We start from the raw sequence: 21,712 nt of genomic DNA, 5'->3' as shown, positions 1-21,712 counted from the left end.
TGGTAAAAAAAAAAAAAAAAAAAAAAGATCAAGTCTTGACATCAGCTCCAGCAGCAGACACTAATTTATTTTAATAACTGTCTTGTTTTAGGTATTTTAGGAGAGTGCAATTGGCCACCACTTTGGAGGAGATTCTATGAATGATGGGACTTCTGCTTCCTCTCAAAGAAAAAGCAAAATAGCTTGTGCTCACACACACACAAATGCAAACTCTACACTCTAATATTGGAGGTAAATATTATGGAAGGACAACAGTGGGTCTGCATCGTTGAAGGGGATTAATTTCTCAGAACCCTCTTAGATTTTCTTGGCTCCATCTGTGCACTGGACCTCAGTTACTCCTCCTCCTCCTATTTTCCCTTTCCCTTATTCTCACTGCTTTAGGGTTAAATTCTCTAATTACTAGCACATAAGCTTGCCTAAGGCTCAGTTTTTTTAGGGAACCCAGGAAAGACATATATTTAGTTGGGAGTGTGAGATGTTTTAGATCTAAATTTTTTATGTATAATAAATGCATACATTTATTTGAGTAAGTTATTTTTGTGTAAAAGCATACTTAGATCGTCAGGATACCCACTTTATAATTGAGTATTTCCACTCTGTTTCAATACTTCACTTTGGATTACTTAAAGATTAGGTACTTTAAGCAGTAAGTTCTATTTATTGGCTACAAGTACTAATCTAATTTTCACGAGCCAATGTCAAAGAAAAGGGACAGACAAGGTGAAATTGATGCTTACTACAATGTAAAGACAAAATGAAGTCAAAGGATAAAGGGATATTTCAAGTAATTTGAATACAATTAAATGGTGGATCAGGCCAGCCCCCGGTGTCTCAGCGGTTTAGTGCCACCTTCAGCCTGGGGTGTGATCCTGGAGACACAGGATCGAGTCCCACATCGGGCTCCCTGTATGGAGCCTGCTTCTCCCTCGGCCTGTGTCTCTGCCTCTGCCTCTCTATCTCTGTGTGTGTGTGTGTGTGTGTGTCTGTCATGAATAAATAAAATCTTTAAAAAAAATGGCAGATCAATTTGAGTTTCCATCTGAGGGTTGGCAAACTTAAAAGAGTCTGAGCAGTAACTGGCAGTCCATAATTCATATTCTAAGAGACATTTAGTTTCAATAAAATGTTTTAATGTTGTTAATTTTAATTATATTGACCAATGGGAGCTACAGAATAGAGAAATAGAAGTCTGATGAGGAAACTGGAGGGAGTTTGCTTTGCACAGTGATATGAATTTTGTCTTTTCTCTCCATTATAAAATATTCAATAATATCTATGTTGTTTTCTAATGTTTTTTAGATGTAAGTGGATGATTGTTTAAGGGAGCACCAAGAAGTAATGAAGCTATGTCCAGATCAATGAGGATTACAAAAAAAAAAAAAAAAGACCACTATGAAGGATAACTGGGTATACAGTTTACGCTTAATGAATGCTCACTGTTCTGCATAGAACAATCAGGCCTCCATGGGCAGGTGAGGCTTGAAAGGTGGTGTTGGGTGGGTCAGTATCCCTGGTCAGCAAACATTTGTAATAAGTAAACATCTTTCAATGGCCAAGCTGCTTGTCACCTGTGAGTCCCTCCAGGGAACAGGATGTGGGCTCCCCACCCTCATTCCCAGCATCTGGCACAGGTGAAGGCAAGGTTAATAATCCTTTCAAAATGAAATATTTGTAAGTACACAGAATTTGAGACTAAGCTATAGTTCCTTATATTGGAGACAAATGCAATAGTGAAAGAATTTTGGGTCAAAGGGTTAAATACTGTGATAAATCATCTCTGATAGCTTGGGAAAATGTGTGTCTATATATTCATTTATATATATATATAGGGGTATGGAAAGATACCTCTAAAAGCAACATTCTCCAAGGAAGAAATCAAAGTGCGATGTACAGCAATGGGGTCATTTAAGAGTTCTGTTTTCATCTTGGTCCTTCATCTCCTGGAAGGGACCCTGAGTGATTCACTCATTCAGCTGAATAATAATGGTTATGAAGGCATTGTCATAGCAATTGACCCTAATGTGCCAGAAGATGAAACAATCATTCAACAAATAAAGGTAAGTTCAAAATAATAATTATTCACGCTTTAAAAAAATTAAGTGTAATGCTGTGATAGAACAAACATGAGTTCTTCAACTTCGGCTTTGTGACACTGGCAAATTATTTTCATGTCTGAGCCTGTTTCTTCAGTTGTAAAATGGAAATAATAACACTAAACTACAAGGATTCTTGTGACAGATAAGATAATAAATGCAGTGCACATATTTCAGAGTTTGATACATTGTTGGTGCTTAATAAATGACTTGGTCTGGACAATTTCATTGAAAACTATTTAGTTTGACACTAAGGTAGAGCCAGCTACATTTGGCAGATATTGTGAGATATGGGGAGGATAATTCCTTTGCTTGATTTTACCATTGGCTTATATCAAATTCTTTTATTCTCTTAATTTTAACTCCCTTGTATGTTATTAGGATCTCAGGATGCAAATCTCTGATTTAAGAACAATCCTGACCCTTCCAATAAAAGGAAACTGTGCATTTTACCAGCCCCAATGCAAGTAACCCTCTCAGGGCTGCTGGGAGGCCTCATCTCTCTTGTTATTTCTCCTATGGGGGGGAAGGAAAAACTAGGGAAGAAGACTCAGTCTTCCTGTTCCAGCAGAGCATCTAACTACTGTAAGGTGGAGAGATTAGAGAGGTCATGTGCAAGAGCAAACAGCTAAGAATAAGAAGGAAATGCCTTATAAAGGGCTGTAGCACATTCAGAAGCAGTATTGTGAAAAGAGCAAAAGTGTTAGTCATAAAATGGGAATAATAATAAGTACCTTTCTCATAGGACTTTGTGAGGATTAAATTTAGCAATGCATGAATATAAGGGAAGCTGAGTGAAGGGAATATGCGAACTCTAATTTTTTCATGTCTTCTATAAGCCTAAAATTATTCCAAAAATTAAAAAGAAAAAACTTCAAAAATATATGCATCGCGTCTAATGCATTCTAAGAGCTCAATAAATGGTAGGCAGAGTCATCAATAGCCAGTCCCACTTTTAATCCTTCTAGATAGAAAATGTTTCTCTTAACCAAGCCAGATGGACTAAAGCTTGTTTCTGGGCAAAATTCCTGAGTGTGAGCTCAGAAGTTAATAGTACAAGGGCTCCAAAGATCACTCCCAAAGGTTCTTTGCTCCAAGCAGAAGCAAGGCCAGAAAGATGAAGTTTGAGGGAGAACCGTCTCTATCACCAAGAGTAGTTTGGGGTTGGAGAAATGCAGCAGTTGATGGGGGAGGAGAAGCTTACCTGTTTAACTGGAAGACTATCAGGTTTACCACCATTGGTGAAAGAGAAATTCACCTTTTGAAATCTCTCAGTATCAGAAACCTTGGGTAAATTTTTAATTACCTCTAAATTTAGAAAAGGCATGAGCAAAAGTGACGCAGCCACTTGGAGCAACAAAGTGTGAAAGAAAAATGTGGCCTCCACTGTTACCATCTCTGGCTGGACAGTTAGTAGGGCTCAGGAAATGCCAGGAGGAGGACCCAGATGCCTTATCTTGAATGGCAATGCTCATTTGTCTTTATAGGTGCCTTAGAGCTTTCAAAATGCTTTCACTTACTATCTTTGGGGGTTTTTCTCCTGAGAAATGTGCTTCTCACTACAATTATTAAATTGTCTTTCTTACAAGTCCCAAATGCATGGGCTATAAGATAAATTGGTTTCCACATCTTCTCTGTAAAAGGAACACTTTTAAGGGCAATCAGTGTGCTCAGTGTTTCTCAGTAGTTCATAAAAGTGGGTTCTTCCCTATTTGATGTTCCCGATCTGCAGGGTTGAGGGACCTCACTGTGGGCTTTACTGCCTTTCCTGGACATCCCTCACTCTCCACTTTCTGAGAGGATTTTGTCCTTCCCGCCCTTGTGGGGACAGAAGTCTCTACATCAGCTCTTAAATACAGGCTTCAGCAACAGTCCCCATTTTACCACCTACAGGACCGGCAGATGGCGCTGCAGCAGTCCTAGCCACTGCACCTTCACCGCACAGTAGTAGTAGTTCCAGAAGCAAAAGGAGGTGGGAATGCGAGTCAGGGAGAAACCCTGTGTTCTCTCTCTCTCTCTCTCTCTCTCTCTCTCTCTCTCTCTCTCTCTCTCTCTCTCTCTCACACACACACACACACACACACACACACACGAAAGATGCACAATCGGACAATTGGAGTAGTCTGGGGTCTCCTCAATGCATGGGACCCCAGGTACCTCCTGTGTTGGCATTCCTGGACAGCTTACCACTCATCATAACCAATTCACTCATTCATCCGACAAATATTTACAGAGCATTTACACTATGTCAGTACCAGGAATCTAGTGATGAACAATATACTATCCTTGTCCTTAAGGAATTACCTTATAAAGGTCCTATATACTGTTATCCTCAATTTTCTCCGAACTTCAAGTTTAAATGCCTATTTGGATATGAAGTCACCTTTTCAAAATCTGGAACAGATGCCAAAGCAAAGATCCTTTATTAATTTTTCTATTAAAATATGGAAGACAAGAGCATTTCATGCTGCTTAATTCTTCCAGGAGATACTGAAAATTCACATTTCACAAGTCAATTTGTGATATAATACTCTAATGTAGGAAGTTTCGTACCTACTTTTTGACTTTTTTGATGATTTTGACTAAGTGTTTTTATTTTTTAAAATTATACAATGTTAAATTCTCCTAGTGATTGTTAAAAATCTGGCTTTTGGGGAAGAAGGAAATGCAATTCATTACAAGAACTTTTAGAAAGCTCTCCAGCTCACCATTATTTTCACTATCTGAAAAGAGAGAAACTGAGGCTCTTAGAGATAAAATAAATTCCCCAAGTTAATCCTGTTAGGAAATGGCAGAAAAGGAGTTACTCCTGCACCAATGCAAGAGTCCTGCTTCCTTAAGGCCAACCTCACCAGGCACCTGAGCCTAGTCACCCTGGTCTGCTCCAGCAAGGACTTTGCTCCTGCAACAATCCTTTTTCTTTTTACATATCTGGTGATTTTTTTTTCCATTAGCACATACATATAATAGTTCCCACTTAAAAAACAAAACAAAACAAAACCCCGTTGCCCTGAAGTCCTCCTTCAGCTACTTCTTCATTTCTCCATTCCTCTTTAATTTATAGAAAACCTTATTGAACTTATTCATCACCTCTGCTTCCTCATCTCCTATTCTTTTTAACTCACTCATATGGAGCTATCGTCTCTATTCCACTAAAGTGGATCACTCGGGTTGCTAACTCCATTGTTCAGTTCTTAGTCCTTACCATACTTGATCAGTCAGTAGCATTAGACACCAATAAGGACCCTCCTCTTCTTAAAGTGCTTTTTCATTTCTTACTCATACACCTGCTGCTCCCTGAGCTCCTTTGATGGGCTCCTCCTCACCCCATCTCTAAATGCTGGGGGCATCAGGGCTCAGTCTTCAGCCCTCTTTTCTATCTATACTCACTTTTGCACTTTTTCAGTCCTAGTAGACCCAGTGCCCCTTTGCATAATAAATCTCATATAATACCCCCTTCCACTATCTTGTCATGAAACAACTCAGGGAATCTGCTGAGGCTTTATAATTTAACACTCTAGCTCTTTCATCTTACAGACATAAAGTTAGGTGTAACTTGAAGAGAAATTAATTATGCCACTTCCTTATACTGAACACCTGGTACTCTACTAAAAATAAATGCTCTCATAACATTTAGTTAACCCCCAAATTATTACAGGAGTCAGCAGTGCTGAGTCATGCCCATTTTAATTTCAGTGTCTCTCCCAGTACTACTTGATGTGTGACTTTGAGACCTCTACTCTCTAATTGTCAGTTTCTCCTTACAGGTTTATTGACCTTTAAAAAAGCAAATGAAATGAAACCAATAGCTAATATTTCATAAGCACTTGTGCTTTTTCTAAGTTCTTTTTTGACTTGGTTTGGTCCTCACGACAACTTTATGAGCTAGTCAGTAGAATATTTTCCACTCTATACATGTAAAAACTGAGGTTCAGAAAGGCTTGAGGAAATTGTCCAATGTCCTACCATAAGTGGTGGAGCCAGAATTAATGTTTGCCTCTGGAGTCTGCATTGTCAACCACTACACTGTGATCCACAGCATTTGGGAAATGCTCAGAAAAGGTTAACTATTATTACTAATAAAAGGTAATTCCATATTTCCCCTTCCCATTTTGATCAATAACTAGTCTTTGGAAACAGGAAAAAAAGATGTAAATTTGAATGATGGGTAGTTTTGCCTATTTTCTGCCATAATTGTGCTGGTTATTTAAGTTTTCTGTTTTCCCAGGACATGGTGACCCAGGCATCTCCATATCTGTTTGAAGCCACAGAAAAAAGATTCTATTTCAAAAATGTTGCCATTTTGATTCCTGAAAAATGGAAGACAAAACCTGAGTATGTGAGACCAAAACTCGAGACCTACAAAAATGTAAGAATACCAAGTTCTTTTTTCAAATTCAAGTTCATACTCTTGATTCAGATTTTTTTCATCAAAATATTCTAGAATCAAATGAAATTGTTTCAAAATACTCCTGTGTGAATAAGGTCAATTCATTTGCTAAACTTTTGTAATAATGACTTTTTCTTAAATTTCAGGCTGATGTTCTAGTTGCTGAGCAGAATCCCCTAGGTAATGATGAACCGTACACGGAGCAAATGGGACACTGTGGAGAAAAGGGTGAAAGGATTCATTTCACTCTTGACTTCCTAGCAGGAAAAAAGTTTTCTCAATATGGGCCACAAGGTAGGGGTAGAGAGAAACTATTCTGCTATATTTCTCACAGTTTATTTTATGTTCAAAGTAGAACATGATCTAAGTAAGCACATATAAGCAAAGTAAGCTATTATAACTTTCTTTTGCTTAAGATGGGGATTCAGAATAGTGCATTTTTCATTTAAAATTTAATTTTTTCATATTTATCATACATGTAAATCAGTATTTTTTAATTTTTAGAGATTGTTATTGAATAATATTTGTATGAGATAATAACTGTAAGGTAGTTTGATATGTAGTATTAGGTTTCTATGGATCTGTAGAGGGAAACACTTGAACAAATTAAACCACCTGCCTGCAACTCAGGTCATAGCCATGAAATGGCGGAGATGTACAGTGCTCTCAGACTTCTGTGCATTCAAATCCTAAATGGATTGTTAAAATGCAGATTCTGTTGAGTAGGTGTGGGATGGGACTCAAGAATCTGCATTTTTAATAAGCTCCCAAATGATTCTGATACTGGACCACACTTTGATTACCAGAGATATCTTGCAGTTCAGCGCTCTAAAACCCATGACTAAAGACAAAGTTCAATTTTCCTTCACAAAATTAACTATCATTCCCACATGAGCTATTTACAGCAATCTTTGGAGAAAATATTAAAAGAAACAAGCAGAAGAGTATACAGAATATGTACTTTCCAAGTATAATGAAATATGATTAGTTTTAGATAATTAGGTTAACTAATAACTAGTTCTAAGTTTCTTTACAATCTTGAGAAGATTAGAACCAGTTTGATTTCCTTCATTTAAATAGGCAAGGCAGAGAAAACAAACAAAAAAGTGCTAGCACCTCCATACTCCACCCTCAAATACACTAGAGCACTTACAGACCTTATGAGAAAGAGGTGTCAGACAAATGTACCTCTTTGTTGTTCTTGTACAACACTCCATTTCAACTCCATAATGACCAGAAAATTCCCAAAGTATGGCTCACTGTGTGTTGAACTGATTTACCTAACTTCCCCATCCCACTCCTGAGCCCACCTCAGCCATCATGGTCATCACATATAATGTCATTCCTTTATAATCTCTCCTTTCTGTACTGTGACTCCATGCCTGCTCTCCCACAACCTTCTCTTCCATTTAAGAAGCCATCAGTTGTCCCCCAGCACTGACAGAATAGTCTAAGTCTTGAATGTGAGAGTCTAGGTCTTGCACCTTCTCATAAAATCGTCCAAATTCACCCCACTTAGGAATTTACATTCCAGAAAAACTGAGCTGACTACAAGTCATTAAGATTCATGCAAATTTAACAAATACTCACTGAGTGCCTATTAAGTTCTAGGCACTATTTGCCAAGGCAAGACAATAAAGAAGTCATGGTGTCCATTTTTATGGAGACAAGTGTCTAATGTGAGAGATCAGTATGTAAGCAGCAATGAAAATATAATATGATAAGTGCCACAATGGAATACAATGGAAGTGCAAAGGAGGGGGTATCTGGACTAGTTTGAGGATGTCAGAGAATGCTTCTAGGTAGATATAAGCCTGATTTTGAAAGAAGAATAGGAGTTATCTAGACAGAGAGAGGAAGGGAGTATTGTAAGCCAGAGGAAAAATATATGAAAAGAACAAGAGATGAGCAAGAGCATGGTGTGACTCCAGGAAGTAAAAGGAATTCACTGTTATTATAGAATTTTGGAAGTGGATGAAGAACACTAAGAAATATATAGAGAGGCTATAGAACACTAAGAGGCTATAGAGAGGATTAGCATCTGGATCATCAGGAACCATGTATGCCATGTTGAGAAGCTAGACTTCACCTGAGCACCAAAGCGGTGCCACTGAAGATTAGAGATTTGAAGGCCAATTGGGTGGCTATTGCCATGATTCAGGAGTAGGTGGCAGTAAGACTGGAAAGATGAGACTAGGTCAAAGCAAAAGGGCAGAGGTGTGATAGTCAGACCTTGAGGGTTAACCAGATATGAGGCATGATGGAGAAGGACATATTCAGGATGATGCCCAAGCTGACCTGTGAATGCCTCTGGCTCCCACAGCAGCCTGCATTGACTTCCATCATTACACTTAGATCACTAGGGGTTATAGTTATCTGATCATTTGTGTCATCTGCTGGACCATGAGCTGTGTAAGGACAAGCTTCTTTGTATAAGTAACTGCTTGACACTTAACTAGTCCCTAATTAACAGTTGATGAGCCAAAATAAGTGTTGTATTTTAAAGAAATGTGCAATTGTCATTAAATTTTTCAAAGGAAATAAAACTTTTAAGTGAAAAAAATTAACATAGCAAAGCATAATGATGTTCAGAAAAATTACTTTCTCCCAGTGTAAGAAGATAATTTTATCATTCTCATTGTAATCAAGTATTTAAAATATTTTCTCACAGAAAGGGTCTTTGTCCATGAATGGGCTCATCTACGATGGGGAGTATATGATGAGTACAATAATGACCAGAAATTTTATTTATCCAACGGAAAAAAAGAAGCAGTAAGGTATGTATATTTTGATATAACTTTTCCCAAAGTATTTTAAATTGCAACCAATTTTTTCATGAATTGATGACCTTAAAAACATCAAGCTTTTTGTCTTATTTTTATCTCTATTTTATTCTTAGTGCTTTCTTTTTCAGCTTCCAAAAAACCTGCCACTTTTATTCATTTTATAAGTGCTTCAATTAGTTGAATTCTCTACTCTGTAGCTACAAATCACTTGCCTGTGTGTGCAACTGTAAGAAATCCATAGGTGCTATGTCAAAGTCTCCATCTTCCTATATCAGAATCAGGGACATAAACAAATCTAATGAGAACAGAATGATATCTATGTGGACTTCATCAGTATGAACGGGCCTGAGAGGGACTGTGGAACTTATATGAATGACAATCCAAATATTTTTTAAAAACCAAAATTTATCCCAATTCAAATTAAATTTTCCATGGTATCAATAGAAAGCTAACTGAATACTTGGAAAGTACTCTTGACTGCCATTATTTTTATGGGTAAATTCAATTTCAGTGAATATAAACTGCTTTAGTACAAACATAAAAGACAGAGAACTTTCCAATTTACCTGAAAGAGCTAGCATAATTCGGATACTAAAATCTGACAGGTGGCATAAAAAGAATTCCATAGGTACAGTTTTCTAAAAATATTTTAAATAAAAGGATAGCTAATTACATTTGGCAGAATTAAGGGACTATTAAACATACTAAAGCCAAGTAGGATATCCAAAAGTGCTGTGATATTGGGTAACTAAGTAATACAGTATATTGAGTAAAGAAGAAAATAATTATTCTAATAGGTTCTCAAAAGTTTGATAACCTTGCACATGTATGCCCAAGTTTAAAAACAACAACCTCTCCTTTAAAGATAGAATTTGGTACAACACTCCTCTATACTTCTGCTTGCAGTTCTGCTTACCTGATGGCTGTTTAAGGGGAGGCACTAAGATTTGGTTCAATTACTGTCTAGTTGGTGCATCTGTTTCCCAGGGGAGCTGAATTGGACTCAGCACTCAACCCTGGCTTCCCATCTCTCCCACAGGAGCATTACTTCTTTCCACTTTGCCTTTCTTTACTACATTCAAACCCTGCTAGCGAGGTCCACTTCCGTTATATTGTCCCTCATTGTTACATCATTTCAGGCATAGACACTAAGTGCCTCCTAGAACTAGACATAGTACTGATTCCTTTAGCTTATTCCATGTGCATCTCATAGACCACAGACCAGGGGCCCTTCCCTGATGTGATCATATGTTGGATTGACCTTTCCAGTCTCACCCAGTGGATTCTATCCCAAACTCAACACCTGCATTTTCCACTTCTCTTTTCTAAGTTTCCAGACACTATATAGTCCCTCAAGAGAAAAGCTGATTAGTATATAGTCCTTTCTAGATATATTCTAACATATCTACATATACAGCATATTCTTCCACAGATAACATTAGCAAAGCTGACATGATCACCATGTCTTCTTAACAAGAAATTTAATTATAACATATTAATAATATTTATTGCTTCTTATCTTTCAAATATTTTTATTGCTTTGAAGGCCTAGAAGCAATTTTAAAAATGGCAGTACTGCCCACAGTAGAAGGTTACTTCCTTAATATAATACAGAACATTAACTGAAAGCCAACAGCCTTTCATATTTAATCGGGAAATGCTAGAGACATTCCCAGGAATAAGGATGACCACTATTAACAGAGTTATCTAACCTTGTTTAGAAAGTTGTAGTCAGTGCAGTAACACTTTAAGCTGAAGATGTTGAAAAAAGTGTATGTGAGGGGCTGCTAACTCAAAAAGGAGAGAAAATTGCTTTTAGGCAGGTGAGATGTAGTCCACTTAGAAAATCAAAGGAAATAAATAGAAATTAAAATTAACAAAAGAAGTCAATAAGGTGATCAGATATAAAATGAATATTCAAATTGCCTTTCCATAGATTAACAATAACTAGTTCAAAAATATAATGGAAAACAATATTCCATTCAAGAGAGTAATAAAAGGGGAGAGATACACCTCATACCTGTTGGAATAGCTAAAATAAAAAATACAAGAAACAACAAGTATTGGTGGTACTGTTGGTGGGAATGCAAACTGGAAAACAGTATGAAGTTTCCTCAAAAAGTTAAAAATAGAGCTACCCTATGACCTAGCAATAGCACTACTGGGTATTTACTCAAAGAAAGCAAAACACCAATTCAAGGGCAAATATGTACTCCTATGTTTATTGCAGCATTACTTATAACACCAAGTTATGGAAGCAACCTAAGTGTCCATCAATAGATGAATGGGTAAAGAAGATGTGATTTATATATACATAAATAGAATACTATTCAGCCATAGAAAGAATGAAATCTTGACATTTTCCACCACATGAATGGATCAAGAGAGTACAATGTTAAGTGAAGTAAGTTAGAGAAAGACAAATGCCATATGATTTCACTCATATGTGGAACTTAAGAAACAAAAGAAATGAACAAAGGAGAAAAAAAGAAAGAGATAAACCAAGAAGCAGACTCTTAACTAACTGAACAAACTGATGGTTACCAGAGAGGAAGGAGGTGGGAGAAGAAGTGAAATAGGTGATGAGGATTGAGGAGTACACTTGTCATAATAAGCACAATTAATTAAAATAAAAACCTAATAAACAAATAAAATAATTTTTAAAAGTAGGGGAAACTCTAACCAATGTAAAAATCATGTTAGAAGAAAACAACAAAATCTTTCTAAAGGATTTAAAAGAATATCAGGATAATCTGGGAGCCTTTTAATTCATGGAAGATGTAAGTAAATTCAACCCAAATAAATATATAGGTTTTATGAAACTAGTTAAAATGCTAAGAACACATTTTAAAAATAATAATAATAATAAAGGGGAATTCTACTTATTGAATTTTAAATATACTCTAAAGCTACATTACTTAAAACAATGTGGACTGACAGACACATGTATAATAATTTAATACAGCTAGAATTACAAAGCTATGAGGAAGGACAGAATTTCTTAAGATATCAGGACAATTTTTAACTGTGTAGGGAAAAAAACTAATAGACCCCCTTCCAACTGGTTAGACTCATTAGATAAAATGAATAAGAAAAACTAGATGAATATTAATAAGTATTGAACTCTTATATTATATAGTGAAGGTCTTTCTATGCATTCAAGAGTCGGAAAAAGATATCATTCATTTTTATTCTAAAAAAATAATAAATTTGGCAACATATGCATTAGAATTTTTGTTGTACAAAAATCAAACAAACTAAAAAGCTAAAAACAGAACAAAGTATTTACAAAAATTAAGAAACCAGGCTTTTAAGAGCTTAGTATTTCAACACAAAAAGAACTTCTAAAAACCAGAAGGAAAACAGCAATACCCTAATAGAAAAATGGACGCTGAAGAATAATAAATTACTCGCAAGAGAGGAAATAAAAATGGCCAATAAACAGATAATAAATGTTCAGACTTACTAGTTATAAAGAGGTGCAAATTCGACAAAGATGAGAATCGCTTATGACCTAGTAAGTGAGGTTACTCATGGTGTGATGAGTATTCTCACAGATGGCTCTTAGAGGCATGAACTGGTACACCTTTCCTGGAAAGCAATTTGATGACACATAAAATCTATAAAATGTTTCCTATTTTTTGATCCAATTTCATATTTAAAAATCCATTTTAAGAAAAATGATAGGATGGGCTGTATCAACAGACTTTAAAATGTTCAAACTTTTACTCTGGGAATCAATCATGCAGCAAACTTGGAAACAGTATAAAACTTTATGTGAAATTTTATTAATTCACTGAAGTTTTACTTTTAGTATTGACAAATTGGGGGGGAAAGCAAATCAAGAAATTAGACTAGATTCATATTATAGTATCAAAACATACAGATATTAAAATCACATTTTGAAAGATATTATAAAATATAATAATATGTTAAAATGTTAAATATACTAACATGCTAAGTTTTTTAAAAGCAGGAAGCAAAACTTTATGTGCAATGTTATGCTGATATGTACAGAAGAAAATACTTCAACATGTTAAAAGTAGCTTTATTTCTGATGGTGGGACATGATTCTTTTCTTCTTTAGACACTTGCTATTTTCCAAATTTCCTATAGTGTTCATATATTGTTTATATACTCAAAAAATAAAATACATGGTAAAAGCAGTCCACTTATATATAGTAGCCACAAACTCAGAAGCATATAATAGAAGGAAAAATCCAAAATATCTATGAACATACAAGAACTATGCAAAAATTGTATGATATAAACTAAATGGAAACAAAAGAGAGCTCCTGATTTTCTAGGAATGAGTGTTCTAGATGAGGAGGTGGCTAAGTACTTGGATCTTTATTAATTCTGATAGCAGTCATAAGCCAGACTTAACTTTTCCGCTGCATAGAAACAAATTCTGATACCATTTTGGGAACCTTTCAAATACTTTTTGCCAATTAAAAATGACTCTGATGTGAATTTAATAATTTTACTATTTAAGGTGATATATTTATTTGTTCATTGAATTATAAGAGAAAATTGTAGATATCAGAACAACCTGACCACAGAGTCTAGCCCTCTGAAATGATTACAGCACCTAAACATCTAACCTTAATATGTTTTCAGATGTTCAGCAGGTATTAGTGGCAAAAATGTGATAAAGAAGTGTCAGGGGGGCAGCTGTATCACCAAATCATGCAAACTCGACAAAGTAACAGGGCTCTATGAAGAAGGATGTGAGTTCATACCTTATGACAGGCAGACTGAGCCGGCTTCCATAATGTTTTCGCAAAGTATTGATTCTGTAAGTACCCTGTTCTTTTTTTTTTTCTTGGCATTTATGAATTTAGTGAAGTTCTTATCCCCCAATCACTACAAGAAAGGATCAAATTTAGGAAATCACCAGTAAGCAGCTGATTCTCTGTGGGACAAGCTGGGAGTACAAAATCAGGGATAAAGTCTTATCTTTCCCCTACCCCTTCCTTAGGTCCATTCTTAGGGCTCCATTATCTTCCTCCCACAAGCTTATAGTTTCATTGCTGAGTATTACTTCAAATATCCTTAAAGGCAGACAAGCACAAAAACTCTTAGTTAAATAATAAATTTACCCAAGAGGATCAGACACTTTTTTTTTATTTCTTAAAAAGGACATGATCAGCAGCCTGAAATATTTTCAGCCTGAATATTTGCTTTGGGTTGTTACCTAAAATTTTCTATCTTTTTAAGAGTATTGATGCCTGTAAGGAGTTTGTACATGGTTTTAATAGTTTTAAGTGACTTTAAAATACTTCTTAATGTTTTTTTTTTTAATGACCAACAGGTCATAAAACAAACTCAACAGATTATCCTTATTAATGCTAAATATACAATACCAGCAAATTTGCACAAACTAAACCTAAATGTATCAGTTAATTACAGACTAAAGTCAGTGGAGACACTTTGTGGGGCAACTCTCTTCCTTTTTAGTCTCTTACATAAAATTATGTTTTCCTTTTGGAATGAGGTTAAAGTAACTTGTAAGAGTCTGTCAATAAAAACGTGGTATAAGTTTTAAAAATGTGATGTACATGGTTCAAAAGTCCCATCCTTCAGTCTGGTTTTGCAGTCCGTTTCTAGATTTACTCAGAAACTTTCAACAGGGGCCCCAGATTATGTGTTTTAAATTAACTACAAAGTTAAGTTTGATGCACAGATTTGGGAATCTTTGTCCGCAGTTTATATGTGTTTCAGATCTCTGGCTAAAATAGAGCCTTATGTATGATGTTATGGAAACAGCCCAAATCACCTGGGATATGCAAATGAAGAGAAAAATAAGTGTTTTGCAGCTAATGATTACTTTCTAAATTTCTAGAATCCTGAATTTTTAGGATTTTTAATTGAGTGCTAATACTGTGAATAATAGTCTAAGAGGAGGAATGAGGTTATACATTCTTTGCATACTGTGGCTCCTTTTTTAATCCCCCGAATGCTAGAGATATTCATGCTTAAGAAAAAGGGGAGGAAACTCATTTATTGACTGTGTTAGTAAGGACCCTATTCCATGTTCTCATGTAATTCAGTAATAACTATTGCCCTTTTATAGGTTAAAAGAAAAACTGACATGCAGATTTTAGGGTCACTCAAAAAACAACAAACTTATATTGAACTTTTATTATGTGTCAGATACTGAACCAAGTTTTGAGGAAGCAAAATTTAATGAGACTATTTTCTGCCATAGATGGGCTTATAGTGTATTAACAATCTTAAAGGGGTCTTACTAAAGTATCTGTAGGGTACTGTGAAACCAGAGGGTTGAATAGAAGTTCTTTGAGGGGAAGGTAGGAAATGAAAAAACATTTTGAAAATGACCTTTTGGGCAAAACATGAAGGTTAAGTTCACAACTCAGAAGATAGAGGAAGAGGAATTCCTTGACAAAGTGAGAACCATGAGCAAAAATACAGAGATATAAAACAAGGCAAGTTTGAAAATTTATGGATTACAATAGAGGGATATTAGAGACTTGGAATGCACAGCCAGAGTGAGGATGGAGAGTGAAGCAAAATCTAAATCATGGAGATTGCTGCTTGCTATGTGAAGCAGTCCAGATGACAGTGTGTGAGCAATGAGGAGATACCAAAGGGTCTTGAGTACAGGAGTAAGAAAGAAAATGTTTCTGGATGCTGTGGAGTGGACCAGTTTGGAGAGCAAGCAAATGAAAAAGGCAGATAACAGACCAAAATAGTCTGAGGAAGGGACCATGAGGGCTTGAACTATGAAGATTCCAATGGAGAAGGAGAAAGATGACGAACTGGAGAGATAGTGAAATAGATGGATCTTGGTTACTTTGTAGAAGGAAGAAGATAGATTTCCTGATGTAGTGACTGGGTGAATAGTAGTGACATCGAGTTAGAAAATACATGAGGAGGAGTAGAGTTAAAGGAAAAGTGGTAAGTTCAGTTATGAGCACATGAAAGTTGAGGAGCTGGTGGGACATTTTAGTGGAAAGAGCTGGAATACAGGGTGTTGGGAAGTGAGTGGGAAGTAAGGAAGTGAGTGAGAAGTAAAAGGATGGAGAGATAAGATGGTACCAGCAGAGTAATGTCAAGAAGTGGGTGTTTTGAAGATAGTGGCTTGAAATAGCTTGAAATTTGAGACATAGGAAGGAAGCCAAGAGCAGATAAATGGATGGCTGAGGAGCACCAAGGGTCCAATGAGGTTGAAGATGTGGTATGAGATAGGAAGTCTGAATTATGATTGTGAATCTCTCCAGCAGAGTCCTGCAGTGATTATGGGATTAAGCCAAGTTCATGGGTTAGCAGGGCAGACTAGGAAGGAAGGCAAGGGATTTAAATATCCTTCTCTACAGTTTATCTCCGTAATTTTATTGACAATTCCAGGTGGTTAAATTCTGTACAGAAAAAAACCACAATAAAGATGCCCCAAACCCACAAAACCAAAGATGCAATCTCCGAAGCACATGGGAAGTGATTCAAGATTCTGAGGATTTTAAGAAAACCACTCCTATGACAACACAGCCACCAGCACCCACATTCTCATTGCTGCAGATCGGACAAAGAATTGTGTGTTTAGTTCTTGATAAGTCTGGAAGCATGGCGGTACGTTCACTGGTCTTGGTCTTTGGGATGCTGCCCTCATATTTATGTGTGATATGATCTACAATTTGTAACAAGCTGGGAATAAACACAACCCTTAGAGTCAGAACAGTTACAACAATAACATTACCATAAGAAACACCCACCTCAACTCTATTCAAGAGAAATTCAGCAGCAAGTGTCTCATTTGCCAAATTAAATGAGCTTTTAATTTATGAGCAAGATCTGCTGATTAACATTTTTTATGTTTCACTACAAGATGTAGGTCTATAGAACTAGTACTAAACCAATGAACTAATGATCCAACTAAAGCCTAATCTGGCTTGATCTTTTAGAGTTATTTAAACAAAGGCCCTAAAATTCTGCCCAAAGATGCTACTCAATATAAAGGAGAAATTTAGGGACGCCTAGGGGGCTTAGTGGCTGAGTGTCTGCCTTTGGCTCAGGGCATGATCCTGAGGTCCTAGGATCAAGTCCCACATTGGGCTCCCCCAAGGAGCCTGCTTCTCCCTCTGCCTGTGTGTCTCTGCCTCTCTCTCTGTGCCCCTCGTGAATAAATAAAATCTTTTTTTTAAAAGGAGAAATTTAACATGGAAATTTAATATAAAGGCCTTGAATAAGCTTATTGTCGTTTACACTATGTTAAGACAGCTACTTCCAAATTTCTTCTACACTGTTTTGTTATTAGTCTGCCCATCTAAACCCAACCTGACTGCTTTTCTTCTACTTCTCCATTCAGATTGGTGACCGCCTTAAACGACTGAATCAAGCCGGCAAACTTTTCCTTCTGCAGATAGTTGAGCAAGGGTCCTGGGTTGGAATGGTGACATTTGACAGTGTTGCCCAGGTACAAAGTGAACTCATACAGATAAACAGTGGCACAGAAAGGGATGCACTCACCAAAAGCTTACCTACAGTGGCCACAGGAGGAACGTCCATCTGCTCCGGGCTTCGATCAGCATTTGCTGTAAGACAAGTTTCCTTATCATTTGTCAATGTTTACAATTTCTGTTGCCTAAATGTCTCTCCATTTTCAACAAAATTAAGTGACATTTTCTCTCATATTTAAGTTCTTTCATAATATAGTGCCTACCTACCTTTCCAAGTTTATGTCACAGGGACTCTCTTCCAGGTGTCCTACATTTAAGCAAATAGGATCATTTAACCTTCAGCACTTCCACACCTTTGCCGGGCTCCCACTTAGTATACTTTCTCTTCCCTCATCCGTAATTCAAATCATATTCAAAGATCCATCACAGACATCACCTACTTCTTAGTATCTTTCCTGATTCTTTCAACTATATAATTGCTCTTTCTAAATTCTATGAACTTAAACAAAAACATTTCTTATGACTTCTAGGCTCTTCTGTCTTATTTTCTAACCATAAACTTCACTCAAGCAAAATTTCTTTAGGGATAGGACTTACATCTTTACCTTGCAGGCTGCTGCACAGTATCTTTTATACGGAAGGTTCTCAATAAAGTTGAATTGAGTTCTTTGATAGCACCTGATGCTTATTTGCTCCAAATATATAATCCAATATTCTATATTTATTTAGAAGATATTTATTACCCCCATGACACAAATAATAAGAGGCTGAAAGAAGCTAGCTAATTAAAGTCTTAGAATCTCTGTGGCATTCTTGGGCAGGCCAGCCTTCTGCCTGATATGGAGCAGAACATGTCAGTAGGGCTGTTCCAGATTCCCAAGCAGCAGCAGGAACATTTAGTTTCCAGCTCACACTATTACTGCATGTGGACAAGAGACAACCATTTCCTCAAATTCAGTCTGTCCCTCTGGACTTTTTATTCAATCTTTGAAGTTCAGTTCCCTAAAAGTGGTTTCCACTGTATGCACAGTCAGCTGTAAAACCCTTGTCCAGATGCCTGTGTGCATCTGGATTCTGTTGCCTCTATCACTCCATTTACCCAAGCTTTGATTAAAGAAGCAAATGAGGGAGGGGAATGGGCAGTGAAATCGCTGACATGTTATATTAAAAGCCTACTATGCAAAACCTTAGGGGAGATGAGTAATGCCAGATGGCTTGGTGTTGAAGAGAGAACTTCTGGTTTTGCATTTCCACTTAGATGGGTGAGAGAGCGTGAGAGATACAACTGGAATTTAGATGCTCCTCCTGCCCAATGGAGTCCAGATGTGGGAGGGGAGGAGCTTGTGTGTGATGAGGTAAAGAGCCTTGGGTCCTACATTGTCCTCAAGTTCCCCACTGGTTCCTGCCCCAAGACCCTTGTCAGGTCTGTTCTGGGCTCCAGTTTCTGCTGAGGTGCCTATTGGACTTTGTTTTCTGGGCTTGATCAGAGCCCTGTGATCCTTCCTGGCTGACTCAGCCCCACCCTGGCTCTCACTATCGGAACAGCCCTGAACATCCCCTTGTCCTCTATCCAACCCCTGACAGACTGAACAGCCCTCAGTCTGAATGGCAAGATGACTTAATCTCTTGTCTGCTGACTTATGTCTTTCCTATGGGATATGTGGGAACTTCTAGATGTTTTCCATGGCACAGAGCAGTGATGGGGAGAAGTAGGACAAGGGAATCCAAATTAAGCCCTTTCTCTGGCCTCTCAGCTTGGTCAGAACAAGGACACAGCCATAGCTGAGAGGATCCCGGGCTCTGGGCTCCTTCATGTAGCAGCAGACATGTTCTGCTTTCTTCCCTTGTGTGGCAGTCTCCTCTCAAAGATCAAACAGAGGGTGACAGAAGTCCCCTCTGCTATTAGCTTTCCTACTTAAGATGCCTTCCCTTTCTAAGAGTCAGGTCCAGAGAAGGGAGGTTACTTAGGCTTGCTTGCTTGTTTTCTCTTCTTCTGGGTCTCTCCTTCTACTCTTTTTTAGGGGAAGAATGGACTCTTGCCTTCCTCCTCTGAAATGAGTAACATTATTTTTTAAATCTAATTTTCCTTCTATCATAATCTTATCCAACACTGGTAAGAGCTGTGTGCTTTCTGTACAATGTAAAAAACTATATTCTGTGTTAATCAGGAATAGTTGAAACATAGATGTCACAAGACGATTAGGAGCTGGGGTTAATGGGAACAAAATTATTTGTTTTAATCAGAGGGAATATTAAAAATTTTAGTAACTCATGTGATCTGAGTACTCATTGGTCAGAACCAATGCCAACCATAAACAGTTGGTCTACTCAGATGGTGAGTATCAGATGGTAAATATCATACAAGCTAAATCCACCCTGCATCTAATATCTCCCAAATATTATCCTTATTCAATGAGGATGGTTTCTGAAAGCATCTGGGAACCTCCGTCAAGAAGAGGTCATATAAGAAAACTAGAAAAACCTCCTTTGTTGCTTCCCCAATGCTCTCTTCTCCTGGAATAATCTTGTATCCCTCTTTACAGAGTCTGCTCTGCAACAGGGTAACCGAGAGAAAAGACTACTGTCAAGTTCCATGAATGTTGCTGATTTAAAATTATATCATTTTAAGACAGAGAGATATTTGACCATTCTCAGGCACTTCTGTTTATTCCCTCTGGAGTTTCTCTTCTCGTTCCCTTTAAATGCAGTTTTCCCAGGATCCCTGGGTGGCTCAATGGTTTAGCGCCTGCCTTTGGCCCAGGGCGCGATCCTGGAGACCCGGAATCGAATCCCACATCGGGCTCCCGGTGCATGGAGCCTGCTTCTCCCTCTGCCTGTGTCTCTGCCTCTCTCTCTCTCTCTCTCTCTCTGTGACTATCATAAATAAATAAAAATTTTTAAAAACCATAAATGCTGTTTTCTCAAACACTATGGCTACCCTAACAACTCATGCCCTGCATTATGTTCTTAGGTTATTAAGAAGAAATACCCAACAGATGGAGCTGAGATAGTGCTATTGACTGATGGAGAGGACAACACTATAAGCTCATGCTTTAATGAAGTGAAACAAAGTGGAGCCATCATCCACACAGTCGCCCTCGGACCCTCTGCAGCAAAAGAACTAGAGGAGCTATCTAAAATGACAGGTGAGGGGTGGTCTGCTGCTGCTGTGTCCCACTAAATTGTCTCTTCCAATGGACTGTGGCTCCAGTGAACTGGGGAGAAGGGGAAGGGTGGGACATATATATAGAGAGGGGTAATCTTATTAACTAACTACCTGCCTTTACCTCCAAATGACCATTAGAATTGACCCTCCATTTCTTGTAAGGCCTCAGTTCTAGGATTATGACAGTCTGCAGAAAGATGGGATCAGCACAGCCCTCTAGTCAGGACTCAGGTTTCTCTTCCCAGACACTTTGTAAGAACTGCAAAGAACCTAATAGGTTAGCCAGAAACCACTCTCTTCTAGTTGACAACTGGCTAAGAGACCCAGGGAAGACAGAGGACAAGCCACTAACTATATAATACCATGATAAAAATCATCTGTTAACAGTAGAAAGCACACTAGAATAGAAAGTCTTTGACTTTACTATGGAAAGAAGGGTCCAGGAAGGTGACATCTAAGTTGAGACTCTAATAAGGAGTGGTAGGGGAAGAGCAAAGGGCCTAATGAATCACACTGAAAGTCACTCTGAAAATGTAGAAAACAACACAGTTTCTCCATAAAACATTAATATATTGTGCTTCTCTCATACACAGACAGATGGTTAAAATAGACTCCATATGTGCTTGGCTTCTTTAGCAGAGTAGGTGGGCACAATTTTTTTTTTAAACTTAGGGCCAGCATTATGGATATCGATTATTATGCTGAGTTGCCTTCTGAGGCAGCCACAATGAATGACAGGGCTGCTTGTTCCAAATACTACCTATCTCAGTCTGGGTTTCCTAGAAGCAGAGCCTGAGACAGGGATGGATTTGGGTGAATGTGATTTATAGAGGGAGAGTTATCAGGAGAATGAGAGA

General features: G+C 37.5%; 1 protein-coding gene across 1 annotated transcript in view; it reads left to right on the top strand.

Moving 5' to 3' along the window:
- Nucleotides 1-1,651: 1,651 nt before the first annotated feature.
- The window catches only part of CLCA1 (chloride channel accessory 1), a 29,615-nt gene continuing 9,554 nt past the window's right edge, over nt 1,652-21,712 (top strand). The window contains exons 1-8 of the mRNA XM_026004708.2: nt 1,652-2,060; nt 6,325-6,465; nt 6,633-6,780; nt 9,158-9,263; nt 13,893-14,070; nt 16,644-16,862; nt 17,599-17,826; nt 20,661-20,835. Coding sequence (XP_025860493.1) covers nt 1,899-2,060; nt 6,325-6,465; nt 6,633-6,780; nt 9,158-9,263; nt 13,893-14,070; nt 16,644-16,862; nt 17,599-17,826; nt 20,661-20,835 — 1,357 coding nt within the window. The 5' untranslated portion in view covers nt 1,652-1,898. The remainder of the gene's footprint in view (nt 2,061-6,324; nt 6,466-6,632; nt 6,781-9,157; nt 9,264-13,892; nt 14,071-16,643; nt 16,863-17,598; nt 17,827-20,660; nt 20,836-21,712) is intronic.

This window comes from Vulpes vulpes, chromosome 3 (assembly GCF_048418805.1).
Source record: "Vulpes vulpes isolate BD-2025 chromosome 3, VulVul3, whole genome shotgun sequence".
Classification (NCBI taxonomy): Eukaryota; Metazoa; Chordata; class Mammalia; order Carnivora; family Canidae; genus Vulpes; species Vulpes vulpes.
This window is presented reverse-complemented; position numbering and strand designations above follow the sequence as displayed.